Raw genomic sequence first — 17,025 nt, forward strand, 5'->3', positions numbered from 1 at the left:
CTCCACGGCCCGAGCGCCCGCTCGCGCGGCTCCCACAATGCACCGCACAATGGCCCGACCGCCGCCACTACCGGGGCCTGAGCGGGCCTGGCGGAGCCCGAGCGCGGCCCTGCCCGCAGCGCGGGGCCCCGAGCGCGGTGAGTGCCGGCGAGGGCCCCGGGGGACGGCGGGGAGCGGGGCGGGAGGCCGTCTCGCTGCGCCCGCGCGCCCGGCACCCGGAGCGGCGGCGCCTCTCCTCTCGGGCCCCACGGCGCGGTCGCCCGCACCCCCGACCGGGGGCCCCCTCCACGCCAGTTCGGACCCAGATAGGCCCCGGGGTGACGAAATCTCTCCGCGGACCCGATACCTGGGTCGGGGGACCGGAAGAAACCCCAGTGGCCCCCTCCCTACCGAGGCCTGGGGACTCCCCCCTGAGGGTCCCCTACTCTCGAACCCCCAGGCTCCCTGGAGACCCAGATAACGCGCTGCTGACCTTCCCAGGGACCCGGGTCTGGGGGACGCAGATAAGCTGCACCTGCTCCCTCCCCTCAGACACGCCTACCGGACCCACATAACCCCTTTTCCTGCTCCAAATACTCGGCTTTTTACTCTCCGTTTCGTTTCCCAGAACCACATAACCCATTTTGAGGCTTCCGTCAAATACCTGGTTCTGGAGAACCCCAATAAGCTCTACCTATGATTCCCTCCTCAGTCACCATACTCCCAAACCTTAGATATCATCCATCTGGTTACGCTTTTGAGACCATTGAAACTCAGAGAATTCACTTCTAATTATCTTCAATCCCTGGAATCCTCCAGCCTTTATAATCCCCCATCTCTTTCTGTTTGGGGCGGGGGGAGGGGGAGGTCCCTTAGAGATTCAGTTAACTTGCTAATGATTCTTTATCATACTTTCCCTTCCTTCCCATCCCTGAGACCTCCTCCAGACTTCTACCTGAATTTCTGTCCCTTCTCTGGCAGGCGTCCACTCCCATCTCTCCCAGCTCCAGGGGAATAGAACATTTTCCACCACACAGTGGAGTGATCTGAAAGCTGCCGGAGGAGCCTGGTTATTCCCTGCAAAATCGCAGGCTATGGCCCCAGCTTGGTGGGGGGAAAGGGACCTGTAAGGTGGAAGATGAGGGGACAACTGGTGTGGGGGAGTTGGTGCTTTCACCTGCAAGAGTAAGCCTGTCTCCTGGCTTGTATGTTTTTCCACCTGTTAGTTTGGGACTGTGATAGAGTCTGGCCTTGGATTTCTAGCCCTGCCCCCCACAGTGAGGCCACTCGTTGTCGGGGGAGTCCTTAGGGGTGTCCAACCAGGCTTCCTCGTAATGAGAATGGGGCTGTAGTGAGTTGCAGCCATTTGCTCAAGGCCTCCTCAGGAGTGGGAGGCAGCGGGAATGGGAGGAAAGAGTGAATCAAAGGGACTGCAAAGAGGGCCCATCTACAGTGACAGAAGAACTAGCAGCCCGAGAGTAAATCCAACCCCTGTTAATCCTGTTTGATGTCCCTTGGAATGATGCAAGTCATTGAGACTCTCAGGCCTCCCTGTAATTTAATTCTCCCACCACTGGAGTGTGTGTGAGGGAGGGAGGGAGGCGGGCAGCTCTTCCCATTCCCCCCTTTCCTTCTCACTTTTTTCCAGCCAGTCAGTGTGTCATTTGGATTTGTTTCTGGTGCTCAGGTCAAGACCTGTTTTTTTTTTTTTTTTCCCCCTTCTCTCAGTCTATTTATAATTTCCCAGTTGCTATTTTGGGTTCTGCTTAAGGGAAGATTCTGTCCACCCTAAGGAACGTTCCAGGGTGTGTTCCCGGGTGTGTTTCCTCCTCGGCAGGTGTTGAATTGAGTTCTTCAGATCCCCAAGTAGCTCTTGGGCTGGAGGGATAAAAGCTATTTTAGGGTAGTCACTGAAGTGGAGCTGTTAATCCTCCATGGGTCTCTCTCGTTAAGAACACTTAGGGATTAACCCTTTCCTTGCTGCACGGGGGCTACTCCTCCACAGTTTTGGGAAGGTTAGGAGAGTTTCCTGCTGGCAGCAGAAGGTTAGATGGGAACGTGCAACTCAATACAAAGGCAAAGATAATAGCTGCCTTTTGTTGGGTACTTACAGCAAGCCAAGCCCTATGCTGAGCCCTTTGCATACCTGACTAAAATAATCCTCACAACAAGCCTGTGAGGTAAGTATTTTTAGCTTTACAGATGAGGAAACAGGCTAATAATGGAGAAAGAACACAGTTTCTATAGAGATGATGTAACACCATAAAAACTATAGTTTCGTCAGAGGGCAGCAGGCCATCATGGCACACAGCAGGACAGAGAGACTAGGGAGCTGTTTGTCTCCTTTCAGCTTCCAGAGAGGATCTTTGAGAGTTTTTAGAAAGCATTTGTGTTTGGGGTACAGAGCCTTAGTAACGTAATAGAAGAGATTCCTAAAGTGAGAGAACCGCAGCCCAGGATGTGGTGCGGGAGGAAGGGAGCGCAGGGGGCACTGGTTAGAGGGGATGTGCTGCGGCTTGACTGTGAGGGAAAAGGGGAAGGCTGCATTCTGGGGAGATGTTGTGAAGGGAAGGAAGCTCACACGGAGGCCTGAGAAGTGACATTAAAGGGGGGAAAAAAAGAAGTACTACTCAGGCCCTGTGCGGAAAAGAGGCAGACACAGTATATAGACCCGGGAGACGGCTCTGCATGTACTCACACACTTTATGTCAGGTACTTCATCCTCCATGAGACTGTTCTAGGTAAGGAGTAAATCTTTGTTTTAGGAATTGAAACTGAGATTCAGAGAAACACAGTAACCTGCCCCTGGTTTCACAGCCAGTAAGTGGCAGCCCTCCTGATAGCAAGTCCAAGGTTCTTTCCACACTACCTCCCTCTTCAGATCAGGCGCCAGAAGGAATCTTTGGATGAAAATATACCAAGTTATACCAGTAACTGGGAGGGATTGGTTGTGTTTGTTTTATGGGAACAGGTTCTGTCAGCTTCTCTACAGTTGTTAAGGTTAGAGTGTGAGACCAGAAGAGCGGCTTTGAAAGAGAAGCAAAATTCTTTCAGTTTTGCCCAGGAAGAAGTCTGAAGGAGAGAGGCCCAGGAATTTTCCTGGAGGAGAGGAGTTTGCAGACAAAGGACAGAGGGAGAGAGACTAGATTCCCAAAAGGGCTCCTAAGGTAACACTGGAAGCTTTGGTTATCCAGCAGCCTGTTGGTGACTCTAGGTAAGGACTTCCGCTGTGCCTTTTTAAAAGGGTAGGGGTAGGGCAGCCTGGATGGCTCAGCGGTTTAGCGCCGCCTTCAGTCCAGGGCGTGATCCTGGAGACCTGGGATCGAGTTCCCTGTCGGGCTCCCTGCGTGGAGCCTGCTTCTCCCTTTGCCTGTGTCTCTGCCTCTCTCTCTCTCTGTCTCTGTCTCTATGAATAAATAAATAAAATCTTAAAAAAAAAAGTTTTAAAAAAACCAAAAGGGTAGGGGGAATAGGATCAGGGTGTTGGCTGTTTCCTTTTAAAGCCATAGCTCCATTAAAAGCAGATCAAGGAAGGCACATGGCTGCCTCCCCCTTTGATTCTCTCAGTACGACCTCGTGAGCTCTCCTTAGCCACCACCGGCCTCTTTCTTAGAAGCCCATTACTCACTCTTTCAGAAGCAGCATACTAAACTGCTGTGTCTTGTTTGTGCTTGTTCAGGAGAACAGAAGAGGTGGACGTGTGGGAGGTAGGGGACGTACTGTTCTCTTTCTGAGTTTGTGTGGAATTTCCAGGGCTAGGCTTCCCTCTCACGTTGGCCAGAGTGATGGGACTTGCTTCCCTTTGGCTGCCATTCCCAGCTTTCCAGAGGCTGAGGTGCATGATTCTGGGTAACAAGGGGGAATAGAATTTGACTTTGAGGGTAGGGGAAATTCCCTCCAAACTAGATGTTCAAAGTCGTGCTGCTCACTCTCTACCCAATTCCAAGGTTCGTAGTAATCACTGGTATTATAAACAGGTAATTCCACCCTTGAGAAGAAGGAAGGACTTAAACCACGAAAGGCAGATGTCAGAGGCCTTTGAGATTTATTGTGAAGCAGGCAGGTACGCCACGATGACTCAAAGGCTCAAGTGGGACTAGTTTTTAGTGCTGCCCACCCCTCCCCAGCATGTGACTCATGCAAAACGCAGCCACCTTTGTGCAGATCTTTCTAGGCAAATCTCCACTCGTGATGGGGAAATGTTTATCATATTACATTGCAATGTTTCTTCAACAAGAGGAATGGTTCCTGAACAGGACGTAGCTCACGTTAATGATGAGCAAAGCTCTCTGGGGCATGAACCCGCTGATCCCATCATCTCGTTCACGGCCAGTCTGTTGGATGAATGGTCACTGTAAGCAGCAGGTGCTAATGAGCTGAGCAAGCATTCTGTGGCACACAGCTGTTTGTGTGGTTGGAGCCCTCCCCAGATTCTCGTGGACAATCCCCAGATACCCTCTTTGCTCCCTTCACATGGAAAAGCCTCATGACCAGATTTTGGCATGACCTCTTCAAAAGGAATCCCCCCTGTTGTGGCAAGTTGCTTTGCAGTTGGTAATCTATGATGAGTTTGTGAGTGTGAATATGGATCTGTTGTCCCCCTTTGAGAGTCCATACAGTAACTCCCATCCTCTCTTCCTTTGAGTTGATGTAAAGAAAAACAGCTCTGTCATCTTTGCTCTAGTTTTCCCCCTTCTCACAGCCCTCCCCTCCCCCTGCCTCAACAAGAGAAAGGATCAGACTTCAAGATATTGGCTCCCCACTTTGGAAGGGCTGTGACCCCAGATTAAACCAGAACTTTCTGAGCATAAGTTAGCCTTGCATCAGCTTGCATTCAATGATTAATTTACCCATCTAAAAGAAAGTTGAGAGGCCTTTTCTAGATGCTAAGTGTGTGGAAACGAAAGAACTGTGATCTGACCCTTCAAAGAATCAGAGTTTGCTGGAGTTCTAATGCAAGTATGCTATGTGCTCGTAATGGAGAAATTAAATACATATGTGCTACAAGGGTCTGTGGAAGGGACCGCTCAGCACCTGGGGTGTTGGACAGGCTTTGCTAAAGAAGCATGGTCTGGGAGACCCAGAGAGGTGATGGCGGGTAGGATGGGACCAGTCTTCATTTAGGAGAAATGCGAGTCTGCTGTTGCCTCCTTAGGCAGAACTACTTATTGATGCTCTGCTGAGAAACACATCTGGCTCCTGGGACTGACTTTCCAGGGTGTAAATTCCTAAGCAAAGGCTTCTTCCTTCCCTGTTGCCTTTTGGGCATTTTATTGCTCTTTAGCACCTCCATGAGGAGGAGAATTATGGAAAGTAGTGGGTGAGGAGGAGGTAGGGTAAAGAGGAGGAGGAGGAGCTGCTATCTCTAAGTTTAGTGGAAAGGATATAAAAGTGAACTTGGAAGAGAATAGTTGGAGTTCAGGGCTTTTACTTCCTCAAATTATCTTGTTTACTATTAGCCTAGATAGTACTAGTAATAATAGTTACCATTAAACACTTAGTAGGTGCCCAGTTTTTTGCTGAATGCTCTCTATTCATTATCTCGTTTAATCCTCAAACCATCCTTACTATTTAGGAGTTTATTAAGCCCATTTTGTAAATGAGATAGCTCAGGGAAGTAAGTAATTGGCTGAAAGTCACATGGCTTTGAAATAGAAGGACTGGGATTGGAACGGGATCTGTCTGCCTCCAGAGCCCATGTTTTCATGGTATTGGGCTCCCTAACACCAGGTGTTCTGATGTTTCAGGTGAAGAGATTGTTTTCTGAAGGCTGCGTTGGAGGCTGTGACAGAGCAGAGAGCCCGTGTGGAGCTGATGGGGAGGCTTTCTGAATAACATGGCCCTTCGCCATTAGTCTTGCCATGACCACATTTTTCACCAGCGTCCCCCCCTGGATTCAAGATGCAAAGCAGGAGGAGGAAGTGGGCTGGAAACTAGTTCCCAGGCCTCGGGGCCGGGAGGCGGAGAGTCAAGTGAAGTGCCAATGTGAAATCTCGGGGACGCCCTTCTCAAATGGGGAGAAGCTGAGGCCTCACAGCCTCCCCCATCCAGAGCAGAGACCGTATAGCTGCCCTCAGCTGCACTGTGGCAAGGCTTTTGCCTCCAAGTACAAGCTATATAGGTAGGTGACACTCCCATATTTCTTTCTGCCCTGAGGTTCCCAGAGGACAAAGCCAAAACGACTCCACTGAGTATGAGGTTTTATCTGTGACAGAGGAGTTCAGAGGAGTGGAGGTTAATTGGCCCGTCAGTGTACCCTGAACACTAACCATTTGAAGTCACTCACTAAAAACTAATGCTGATATTTGTATTCAGACATTAGACTCTGATGGGGAAGTAATCAGTCAGTCATGAACAATCCAGATTGAACAATTTTGTCAATACTGCTTTCCCCACCTTTGTCAGGTAATGGTGAGAATAGTCAGGAATCGGTCTTAGAACTTTAGAAAGGGAAAAAAAAAAAAAAAGAACTTTAAAAAGAAAAGGAGACCCTCTGGTCCAGTCTTTCAATTTTATTTTATTTTATTTTTTTTAAGATTTTATTTATTTGAGGGGGAAAGAGAGAGAGTACTAGTGAGGGGCAGAGGGAGAGGGAGCCTGATACGAGGCTCCATCAGATCATGACCTGAGCCAAAGACAAATACTGAAACAACTGAACCACCTAGGCACCCCCCATCTGTAAATTTTAAGGTGGAGGCGCAGAGTGGGGAAGTAATTTACCCAGGTTCACATAGTTTCTTTGGTCCTGCAGTGCCTCATCTTCTGAATGAGCCTGCTACTCACATGATTACTTCTGTCTCTGTAGAATCCCTGGTGTCCTCTGGTTCAGCAGCTGCTCTGGAACTTGTAAGCCCAAGAGCCCCATATAAAGTGAAATGGATGTGAAGGTCCTGGTGTAAAGTAGATATAGCAGAACAGCTTGGAAGTGGAGGGGGCTGCTCAGATTTTATCCTTGCCTTTCCATCAGAGGAACAGGAACATGCCCCTTATAAATGATATAGACTACCTGATGCACACCGCTTCATCCGTTCATCTAGCCAGCGCTGATTTATTGAGCTCCTGCTACATACCAGGCACAGTATTGAGTGCCAGGGATAGAGTAGTGAGCCAGGCAGATGGGAGTTGTTGGCCCACCTTGATAAGATACTACTATCTTAGTAGTGGGGACAGATAGCAAGTAGGTAAGTAAAGGAACAAGTTGGGCAGCCCTGGTGGCGCAGCGGTTTAGCGCCGCCTGCAGCTCAGTGTGTGATCCTGGAGACCCTGGATCGAGTCCCACAGCGGGCTCTCTCCATGGAGCCTGCTTCTCCCTCTGCCTGTGTCTCTGCCTCTCTTTCTCTCTGTGACTCTATGAATAAATAAAATCTTAAAAAAAAAAAACAAAAAACAAACAAACAAAAAAAACAAGTTGACCACAGAAAGCCTTAGTTCCTTGTCTGGAAGACAGTTGATAGGAAGGAACTAAAACAGGTAAGGGGGTAGTGTGTGACCGGGATTATCCTTATGACAGTTCTGTAGTCCTCAGGAATGCTTTAATTCTGTGTGCTCCCGTGTCTTAGGTGGACTCCAGTGGGGCCGTCCTCTTAGACTTTCTTAGTACAATCTGGGTGTCCATGGGAGGCTGCAAGAAAGGTCCTGGTCTGGGGGGGGGCAGGAGCCCCAACTCCATTTGTAGTCACTGTGTGAGCTTCGGCGAGTTACTAAATCTCTTAAGGTCTTGGTTTCCTCACTTGCAAAACGAAGGAACTGGACTGTGGATCACTCAACACCTCCTTCTCATACATTATCATGTCTGTTATATCACAGGAGGTCCACAGTAACTCTCAGGTTTGAGCATTCACAAACGTAGCATGATGGTAATGGCTGTGTTTGATGCCTTCCAGGTAGGAAGGATCACTGCGTGCTGTAGTGGAGACATTGGTGGCATACCTAAGTGAATTCAGGTTTCAAAAAGAACTGTGTTCAAATTCAGCCTCTGCCACTTACTGACTGGTGGGTGGGGCTGTCCTGTGCTTGGGACTCTTGTGGAGAACAAGGTTAATGACAGTTCACACAGGGCCTGGTAAATGGTGGGTCCTCAAAGTCTTGCTAAGTGTCTGTGGAGTTCCAGATTATAACTCCTGGACTCTGAGCTGCTGTCCCTCAAGATGGGAGCAGGTAAACCAAGGGACACTGAGGTGGTATACCATGGGAACAGTTTTTTATATTGTTGCTGGTTTATATGGCAAATACTTCAAATAGTACAAATAGGCATTCAGTGAAGAATGAATTGTCCTCGTGTTGGAAGCTACCATTCTCCTTCCCAGAGGTGTCCGGTGGCGTCAGTTTCTTGTGTATCCTTGCTAAGACATTGAAACATGTACTCCCTTCCCTTTTTGTTTTCACAAGGGATTGTATTACACACTATACTAAACTTCCTTTTTTGACTTAGCCCCTTATATTTTGGGATTCTCAGATCAGGAAGTTTAGATATATTTCATTTTTCTTTTATTGTGTCATTTTAAATTTTTTAAATATAATTTTTTTGAAAAGGAAATACATTCACGTACATCAAAAATTCACAAGGTACCAAAAGGTATACAATGAAATTCTCCATCACACCCATAAGTTTCCTATCTCTTCTCCCCATAGGCAACCAGTGTTGTTAGTTTCTTGTATATCCTTCCAGAAATCTTTTTGAGCAAACCTACATCTATTTTCCCTCTTTTCCTATACATAGTACCATTTTGAGACACTGTTCTGTCACTGTTCTGTCCCATTGCTTTTTCCCACTGCATATATCTTAAGAGCTTATTCCCTTTATATGTTCCCCAACATACAAAGCTGCCTTATTTTTTAAAACAAAGTTGAGTCATTTTATGAACTTACCATAATTTATTTTACCAGTTGTTAGTGGTGAATGTTGATGGACATTTAGATTGTTCCTGATTTTTAACTACTACAAACAGTGCTGCAAAGACTAGGAGTACATGTGTGATTTTGCAGGTGGGTGAGGACACCTAGAGAATCTAGATACTGACTGGCATAGTATCCTTTTGTGTTCCAGCACATGGCTCGACCATCATTTTTTAATCTAGTTCCCTGTTAATGGACACCTCGGTTGTCTGGCCAGCCCTTGTGATCTCCCTTCTTTATTTCTCCTCTATCCTCCATCCCTACCCCCAGGCACATGGCCACCCACTCAGCCCAGAAACCCCACCAGTGTATGTACTGTGATAAGATGTTTCATCGCAAGGACCATCTGCGGAATCACCTGCAGACCCATGACCCCAACAAAGAGGCCCTTCACTGTTCTGAGTGCGGTAAGAATTACAATACGAAGCTAGGCTACCGGCGCCACCTGGCTATGCATGCCGCCAGCAGCGGTGACCTCAGCTGTAAGGTGTGCCTGCAGACCTTTGAGAGTACCCAGGCCCTACTAGAGCACCTGAAGGCCCACTCACGCCGAGTAGCAGGCGGTGCCAAGGAGAAGAAGCACCCCTGTGACCACTGTGACCGGCGGTTCTATACTCGAAAGGATGTGCGGCGGCACCTGGTGGTGCACACAGGCCGGAAGGACTTCCTATGCCAGTACTGTGCCCAGCGGTTTGGCCGCAAGGACCACCTGACACGTCACGTCAAGAAGAGCCACTCGCAGGAGCTGCTCAAAATCAAAACAGAGCCAGTGGACATGTTAGGCCTACTCAGCTGCAGCTCCACAGTCAGTGTGAAGGAAGAGCTGAGCCCTGTACTGTGCATGGCCTCTCGGGACGTGATGGGGGCCAAGGCCTTCCCTGGCATGTTGCCCATGGGCATGTATGGTGCCCACATCCCTACCATGCCCAGCACAGGCATGCCACACTCCCTGGTGCACAACACGCTGCCCATGGGTATGAGCTACCCTCTGGAATCCTCACCAATCTCTTCCCCAGCTCAGCTTCCTCCAAAATACCAGCTTGGATCTACCTCATACTTGCCTGACAAATTGCCCAAAGTGGAGGTGGATAGTTTTTTGGCGGAGCTTCCTGGAAGCCTGTCTCTCTCATCCGCTGAACCCCAGCCCGCCTCACCTCAGCCGGCGGCAGCTGCGGCCCTCCTAGATGAAGCACTGCTCACCAAGAGCCCCGCCAACCTCTCTGAGGCCCTCTGCGCTGCTAATGTGGACTTCTCCCACTTACTGGGCTTTCTTCCACTCAATCTACCCCCATGTAACCCGCCCGGGGCCACAGGAGGCCTGGTCATGGGCTACTCCCAGGCCGAGGCACAGCCCTTGCTCACCACTTTGCAAGCTCAGCCTCAAGACTCCCCAGGAGCTGGGGGACCACTGAACTTTGGACCTCTGCACTCCTTGCCTCCTGTCTTCACCTCTGGCCTGAGCACCACCACCCTGCCTCGTTTCCACCAGGCATTCCAGTAGCCCCCAAGGAGGCCCTCAGTCCAGTCTTAGGCTCTGTCAGGGAGCCTCTGTACCCACCCTATCTGCATCCCTCATGAAGGCAGCTGAGCTTTCAGAGCTGGGTTCAAAAAGAAAAAATTCCAGTATCTGTATGGAGCACTTGGTTTGGGGGTTCAGGCTCCAGGATCAGTTCCAGGAGGAGCCTTGAGCCCCAGCCCCATGAAAAGATCTCATACCATAGAACTTCAGGTATTTTTACTTTTACTTTTTTGATCTGAATCGGGAGCCACACTTAGCCCTCTCCGCCTCCAAAGTGTCAGAACCTCCTTCTCTTCAGAGAAGGAAGCGACCTCTTGGAGACATAGAGGGTGTCACTTTGGATGACCTCGAGAGAAATAGCCCAAGAAGCCCGCCTTCTGGTCCCAACCTGCAGACCCCACAGCAGTTGGTCAGGCCCTGCTGCAGAGAGAGGGTCATTTGGCTCCATCGCCTGCTTCCAGCCAGTGGGCAGGAGAGAGGGCCTCTTCTTCCCACTACCCCATCCCTCCTGTACCAACACCTCCATTTCCAGTCAGTGTTGTCCAGCAACGGTACCGTTTACACAGTCGTCTCAGACACACCATTCACCTCCCTTGCCAAACTGTTAGCCTTAGAATGATTGCAGTGAACATTGTTTACACGTCGTGAATCCATTCCCACCAGTCCATTCCAGTTGGCACCAGCCGGAACCATTTGGTACCTGGTGTTAACTGGAGCCCTGTTTACAAGGCGGAGTCGGGTCTCGCTGACTTCTCTTCACTTGAGGTCACATTTTTCCCCTGTGGGGAAATAAACTGACTTTGGACTGCTTCAGTCTCTGCCATCTTCCATGACTGTGTCTGTTCCTGCCTTCCTCGGCAGTGTCCACAAGACAGGCAAGAAGACTGGAGCCGTTTTCTCACAGGTCTGCAATTTTGTTTTTCTCCAAGTACATCATGACCCCTCCCCCCTCCTCTTGAACTGGAGAGGGGAAGAAATGAAAGGCATGCCCGTTTCCATCACCCCCATTCCCCAATCCCTACCCCAAACATCATGAACTGTTGTCAGTCTTGGAAGGAGGGACTTGGGTCCTAAGCTGGTGTGGATAGCAAAGAAGAGGGTGTGAACCCCTGATTTGTCTCTCTCCTACTTGTTCCTTTTCCAGGAAGTTGTGGAATTGTTGGAAGAAGAGTTTTCAGGAAGTTAGGGCTGGGCAGATAGTTGAGTCCTAACCTATGGGTACGTCATTGGCTCCCATACCAACCTTTTCTCTTATCCGCAGTATCCCTGTCTCTCCACTACTTTGCAGTTACTGTGGACTCTAGGCCACTGTGCATAGGCCTCTCTGCTCTCCATCAAAGAAATTCCACCTTCCTCTTGTGCCCCCTCCCCCAACTTGCCCCCAATACTTAGGGCTTCTTGCAACAGATGATTCATTTTCTTCTGGCTTGTGGTGCTTCTTGCCACAGACAGCACAGCCCTTGCCCTGCTGAACCCCATCCCTGCTTCATTTCTCAGTTCTGCATGGGCTTTGCTCTTCCCACTCACAAAGGGAGGCCGCTCAGGGACCACCAATGTGGGACCCTCCTGAGACACCTCCACTCTGATTCAGAAACACACTTCTACCTCTTTACTGTTAACTCCTGCAAACGCAGCCAGTAGTTTTAGGGGCACTTCTCTTAGCAGTGCCTCATGCTGGCTTCTCCACTAGGGTTTCAGGACAAACTACCAAGGAACTGCCTCAGCCTCCTCCCAGTCCGCCTACTCCCCCTTCTAGAAATCACTTTGCTTTATCATCCGGAAGTGAGCAGGTCCAAGATCCAGGCTTCTACTTCAGCCCAGCCAGTACTCTTTGAGGTGAAAGCCTTAAAATGTAGCTCCCTGGCCCTTGATTGGAAGCAATGTGGCATGAACAAGCATGTTTTGATTTAGGCCGGGTAGCTTGGGATACCTTTAAAAAGAAACAAAACAAACCAGATATAAATATGTCTGGCAAGGTTAGATTCAGACTAGGTGATTTGCTTCTAAAAATTAGTTTCAATGAGTCCCAGGGACTAACTAAGGTTTATTTTTAAAAGCGTCCGCCTTGGTACGCAGCCACCTCCTGCATGCTGTGCATGTTACTGGGACTCGTATTACAGGAAATGGTACGTGAGGGTCCAAGCAGGACTCCATGCTGCCATCCTCCTTATTGCCTCTGGTCCACATCACTAGACCCAGCAGCTCTTCACCTGCTCCCTGCCACCTTCCCTGTACCTGTCGTTAATAGAGGCAAGTGGGTCTCTGGCCACAGAGTACAAAGTCTCAGGCTTAGAGGAGTCCACTCTTCCCTGCCTCCCCTTTCCTGTCCCCCCTTGAATTCTCTCACCCATTAGTGATGCTGGGAAACTCATAGAACAGGCAGAGCAACTATTTAAAGACTTGTAACTGGGGCCTTGCCCCCCCCCCCCCTTTCCACCCTTCCTTCCCTCTTCCTTCAGTGCCCTCACCACACACAAGGAATTTTCCTATCACTGTGAACTTTGCTGGTACAGAGGAACATCTGCCTTCACCTGTTTTTGGACCATAGCCACCCATCCGCTTCTTAAACTTCCCTTCCCCAAATTAAAAAGAAAAAAAAAGAAAAGAAAAAAGCCTTATTGGCCTGGTTGTTCAAAGGATAAGAATAGCTTTATCCTACACTCAGTACCAAACCCACTTCAGTGGCCATGAGAGCCTGAGGGGTGTCTGCCCAGGACAGGAGCCATGGCATGTGGCAGAGACCAAACAGGGACCAGGAAAAAGGGGTGATGTCCCCTTTCCCCACCACCTCCTCCAATCTCTGTCAGTGATGAACCACCCTGAAGGGTGGGGGGGAGGCAGGCACCTCCCATCCTGCACATAGCTGGTCAAGGCAGAGTGCAGTCCTGGGGGCTAGAGGATGACCTAACCCAGCTGTGTCAGCTCAAAGGATCTGTGCACATTTTAAAAGAGGGGAGAGGTGGGAAAAGGAGCACCAATGAGTTTCCCCCCCAACCTTTTACAAATGGCATTTAATGGAAATCCGGGAAGCAGGTGTGATTACTTTTTTGCTCGTAGATATTGTCCTAAGTTGAAATTCTTCCACTACCCTAAGCCTCCTCTAGTAGTCTGAATCCCTTTCCCCCTTTCTTTTTGGTAGCTGTTTTCCCCATTCCCTCTACTTCCCCTCTTATCTAGGAGCTGTTGTTAAGCACGATTTTTTTTTAACAGTTTATATTGTACAGGATCAATATTTTGCTTTTTAACAAGGATATTTATGTAATAAGAAACTTTGCCTTAGGCAGGTGTTGGCCAGAAAAGTCCAGATTCCTCTGGGACCCCACCCTGGCCTCTCCTGGAGCTCTGAACCTGCTGTGGAAGGAATTGGCTATGACCTTCACCACTGGAGAGTAAGGTCTAAGGCAAGGGAAGGGGTGTTCTGGTTCTAACAGGAGGAGGATTCACCATGATAATCTAGTGCCTTTGTGGAGGGGTTTGGAAGAAGTATTCCAGCCCAATTTCTTCAGATGCAAGCTTACTTCTGTGGCTGCCTCTCTCCACTGAATATTCGGCACCAGAACTCCTGAAACACCACTTCTCATTTGCCTCCCTCCCTCCCAGTGATCAAGGCTTTGGGGCCACTCTTTCGTAACGCCAGATTATTTAAAGAGAGAAAAATACAAGACAAAAACCTTCTAGCACTTTGTAAACACAGTGAATAACCTCTTGGAGTATTTTTGGCTTTATATAAAACAAGGTTTTTAATTGTAAAATATAAGTGCCATTAGAAAATGCACAGGGCGTATCTTTGTTAAAGTAGATTTTTCAATGTTTTACAGAATTACATTTTCAAAAAAAGTTTTTATAATGAAGTTGTTTATTAAAAACTTCTGAATGATGTGTTTGGAAGTTGTGAACCTGTCTGATTGGGAAAGGGTTGGAGAGAGCCTGAGGAAGAACTTGAAACTCCAGACATCTAGCCTCCAAAGGGATGGTGAGTATAGGGCCAACAGTAACAATCCTTCACATTAGCACCTACAAACTTTGTACTTTGAAATGAAAGATCTTAATAGGATGTCTTTGAGGTAAGTGGCATCATATTATCACTTAAGCTTGGATGTAAGGGTCAGGAAAATCAAATTGGCTTAATGAAATTTCATATAACTAAAAATGCCAGATGTAGTGCAGTTTTTAGAATTGGTTCAGCCCCTCAAACGTGGTTGGCATTAGCAGTCCTATCTTTCATGGCCCTGTCTTCCATAGTTGGGACTTCATCCTCAGTCCCTACAAAGTAACTTGCCCCTTTGTGTAGTAGAATGCCGCCATCATTCCATCCCTGTCCTTCTCACACCGTGCCGGCCAGAAAGAGAAAAGAGAGAGGAGTCCTCGTGTTCACAAGAGCCCCACTAGGCATCTCCTGTCTCACTGGCTTTGATGGGGCTCTGTGTCCTCCCCCAAACCAGCCAGTGATGACAAAGCTGAGAGAGACAAAATGAATGGTTTCTTGAAGGAAATTGGGGCCAGTTAGGATGAAGAATGAATGCTGGTTGAGCAGGAAAGACCTGCCATCCCCTGTCCAAGGTACATGGCTGGCAAGTACACAGCTAGGACCTGACCTTGCTCACACTTGTGCCTACCCACTGAGTTCAGACAAATTGTTGAGAGACTGACATGGCTTCCGACTTTGCCACTTGGCCAGTCTCTAACAAAGGTAGTCCTCCCCATCCTGGGGAGGAACTGGAACTGGTAATGAGATCCTCTTGTCCAGATTGACCTTGTGTGATCTGGAGCCAGTGGCCATAGCCACACAGTGTAAGTCCAGAAGCCTGTGGGATAGTAACAAGTATTAAAGTGTGTACCAGGTGTTTTGTGTACAAAGGCAGTGGGCTGGTCTTTCATCTCTGGCTTTCCATTTACTTCACAAACATTCAGTTAAGACCCCAGTGGGTTCAGATCCCTGGCTAGGGCCCCAAGGGAATCCACCTTGCTCTCTAGGTGGAGAGGTGGGTCCAGGGGCTCAAAGAGCTACCTTACTCATTGGGCAGGAGGAGGCCGAAGGCTTTCTGGAGGAGGTGGCAGGACTTCCAGGCAAAGGAGGCTGACCTCCAAGGGCACAAGTTGCGGAGCCAAGACCGCAGGAGTGCAGCTACATTTGCGGGATCAGGGCTGCATCGCCGGTTCATCCATCTTCATCCTATCCAAGCACATTTCCTGCAATTCAGACTGAAGTTCACATTTGCAAAATGTCTGGTATAGAGCAAGAGGTAGCCCCTGGGCTCAGGACAAGATGTCCACCTTTCCATCTACAAGCCCAGGAGAATACAGTTCTTACAAACCTGCCAATTTGCTCCAGGTCTGCAGCATTTGAGACATTCCCTTGCCCAGCATCCTTGTACTTCAAGTTTGTTTCTTTCTCCATATAAATATTTCTAGTACCTCCATGTGCCAAGCAATTACCATCATCTGCAGCTCCCCGTTTGGGTCTGGTTAGTCTGTTCTCCATATGCTCGAGTAATTTATACTGTGCAAAACTGCAAGTCTCCTATAGCTGCCCCTAAATCGCAGTTGAATGCGGGCGCAGGGTGGCCCCCACTGACCACTGCGGATGGTGGTGAGCGGTGGGGGGGCAGTAATCGCTGCGTGTGGTGGCTGTGATGGAACGTTCTGTGTGTCCGTGACGGGAGTCCTGCCCGACCCTTGGTGCCCGCTCGGAGCTGCGCCTTGCTTGGTACACCCCTGCCCTTCACCCCCCTCCGACACTCTACTAAATCTGGGGCCAGTTCTGTCTGGCGCTCGCGGCCGCATCCCCACCAGGCAGCCCCCTGCCCCTCCGCCCCGCAGCCGGGCACCGCTGCGGATCCCACCCCGGAGTGGGGCGCGCCCCGAGGAGCCGGCGCCGCCAGGCTGGAGGGACCCGCGGCGCCGCCCACGCGCCCTGCGCGGCTGCAGGCCCGAGGCTCCCGAGGGGAGGGCGCCGGGGGGCCGCGGGGGCCCGCGAAGCCGCGGCACGCGGGCGCCCCCCCCCGCCCGGGAACGCCCCGCCCGCCCCGGGGAGCCGGAAAGCGGCTCGTTGGGGCCGAGGCCCGGGCACCCGCGGCGCCAAGGGGCGGGGGGCGCGGGCGGGAGGCGGCGGGAAGGCCGAGGAAGTGACGACTGGCGGGGCGCCATCTTCATGCAAGGGGCGGAGGAGCTGGGGGCGCGGAGGAGGAGCCGGGGCCGCCGGAGGCTGGGAGGGAGTGCCCCGGCGGGCAGGGCCTACCTGGGCTGCGGCGCGGGTTTGGGCGCACCCGCCGTCTGCACCAGGCCCGGGGGGCTTCGTTATCCAGAACATTCGTGGCTCCTAGGTGACCGCCTTTCTGAACCACCCGCAGCTGTCAGCCATGGCCATGACTCGTGATGAAGACAGCTCTGGTACCTGATGAATTTGGAGGTGAGGGAGCTCAGGTGTGCCAGCACCGTGCAAGTTCAAGTTACACTTTCGGAACAACTCTTACTTTTGGAACAAGGTGCTCACGAATGAGTATGCGTGCAGATCTTCAGGCCCGCTGGTGTCGGTTGCAACTTGCATCCGATGGCACAGGGGCCAGGAACCCCCTGTTCTGATACCCTGGGACAGTTCTCAGCTTCTTCACCTGGTTCTCACAGCACAGTGT

At 50.2% G+C, this 17,025-nt stretch overlaps 1 protein-coding gene across 2 annotated transcripts; it reads left to right on the top strand.

Annotated features, from left to right (window-relative positions):
• The first annotated feature begins 20 nt into the window (after positions 1–20).
• PLAGL2 (PLAG1 like zinc finger 2) lies at positions 21–15,562 on the top strand. Of its 2 annotated transcripts, XM_041733371.1 has the most exons (3): positions 32–137; positions 5,727–6,100; positions 9,145–15,561. In XM_041733371.1, the coding sequence occupies exons 2-3, from the start codon at positions 5,841–5,843 to the stop codon at positions 10,373–10,375; spliced, it is 1,491 nt and encodes a 496-aa protein (XP_041589305.1). In that variant the 5' UTR covers positions 32–137; positions 5,727–5,840; the 3' UTR covers positions 10,376–15,561. The 2 variants fall into 2 exon arrangements, with proteins under 2 accessions (XP_041589306.1, XP_041589305.1); XM_041733372.1 differs by lacking the exon at positions 5,727–6,100 and having other exon boundaries at positions 21–137; positions 9,145–15,562.
• The last annotated feature ends 1,463 nt before the right edge of the window (positions 15,563–17,025 follow it).

The sequence above is a fragment of the Vulpes lagopus genome, chromosome 18 (genome assembly GCF_018345385.1).
Source record: "Vulpes lagopus strain Blue_001 chromosome 18, ASM1834538v1, whole genome shotgun sequence".
NCBI classification, from domain to species: Eukaryota; Metazoa; Chordata; class Mammalia; order Carnivora; family Canidae; genus Vulpes; species Vulpes lagopus.

Excerpts from the sequence above, each read along its gene's own strand:
- PLAGL2 (XM_041733371.1), top strand. The coding sequence starts at position 5,841 with ATGACCACATTTTTCACCAGCGTCCCCCCCTGGATTCAAGATGCAAAG. Across the intron at positions 6,101-9,144 it reads TCCAAGTACAAGCTATATAG|GCACATGGCCACCCACTCAG; the intron begins GTAGGTGACACT and ends CCCTACCCCCAG.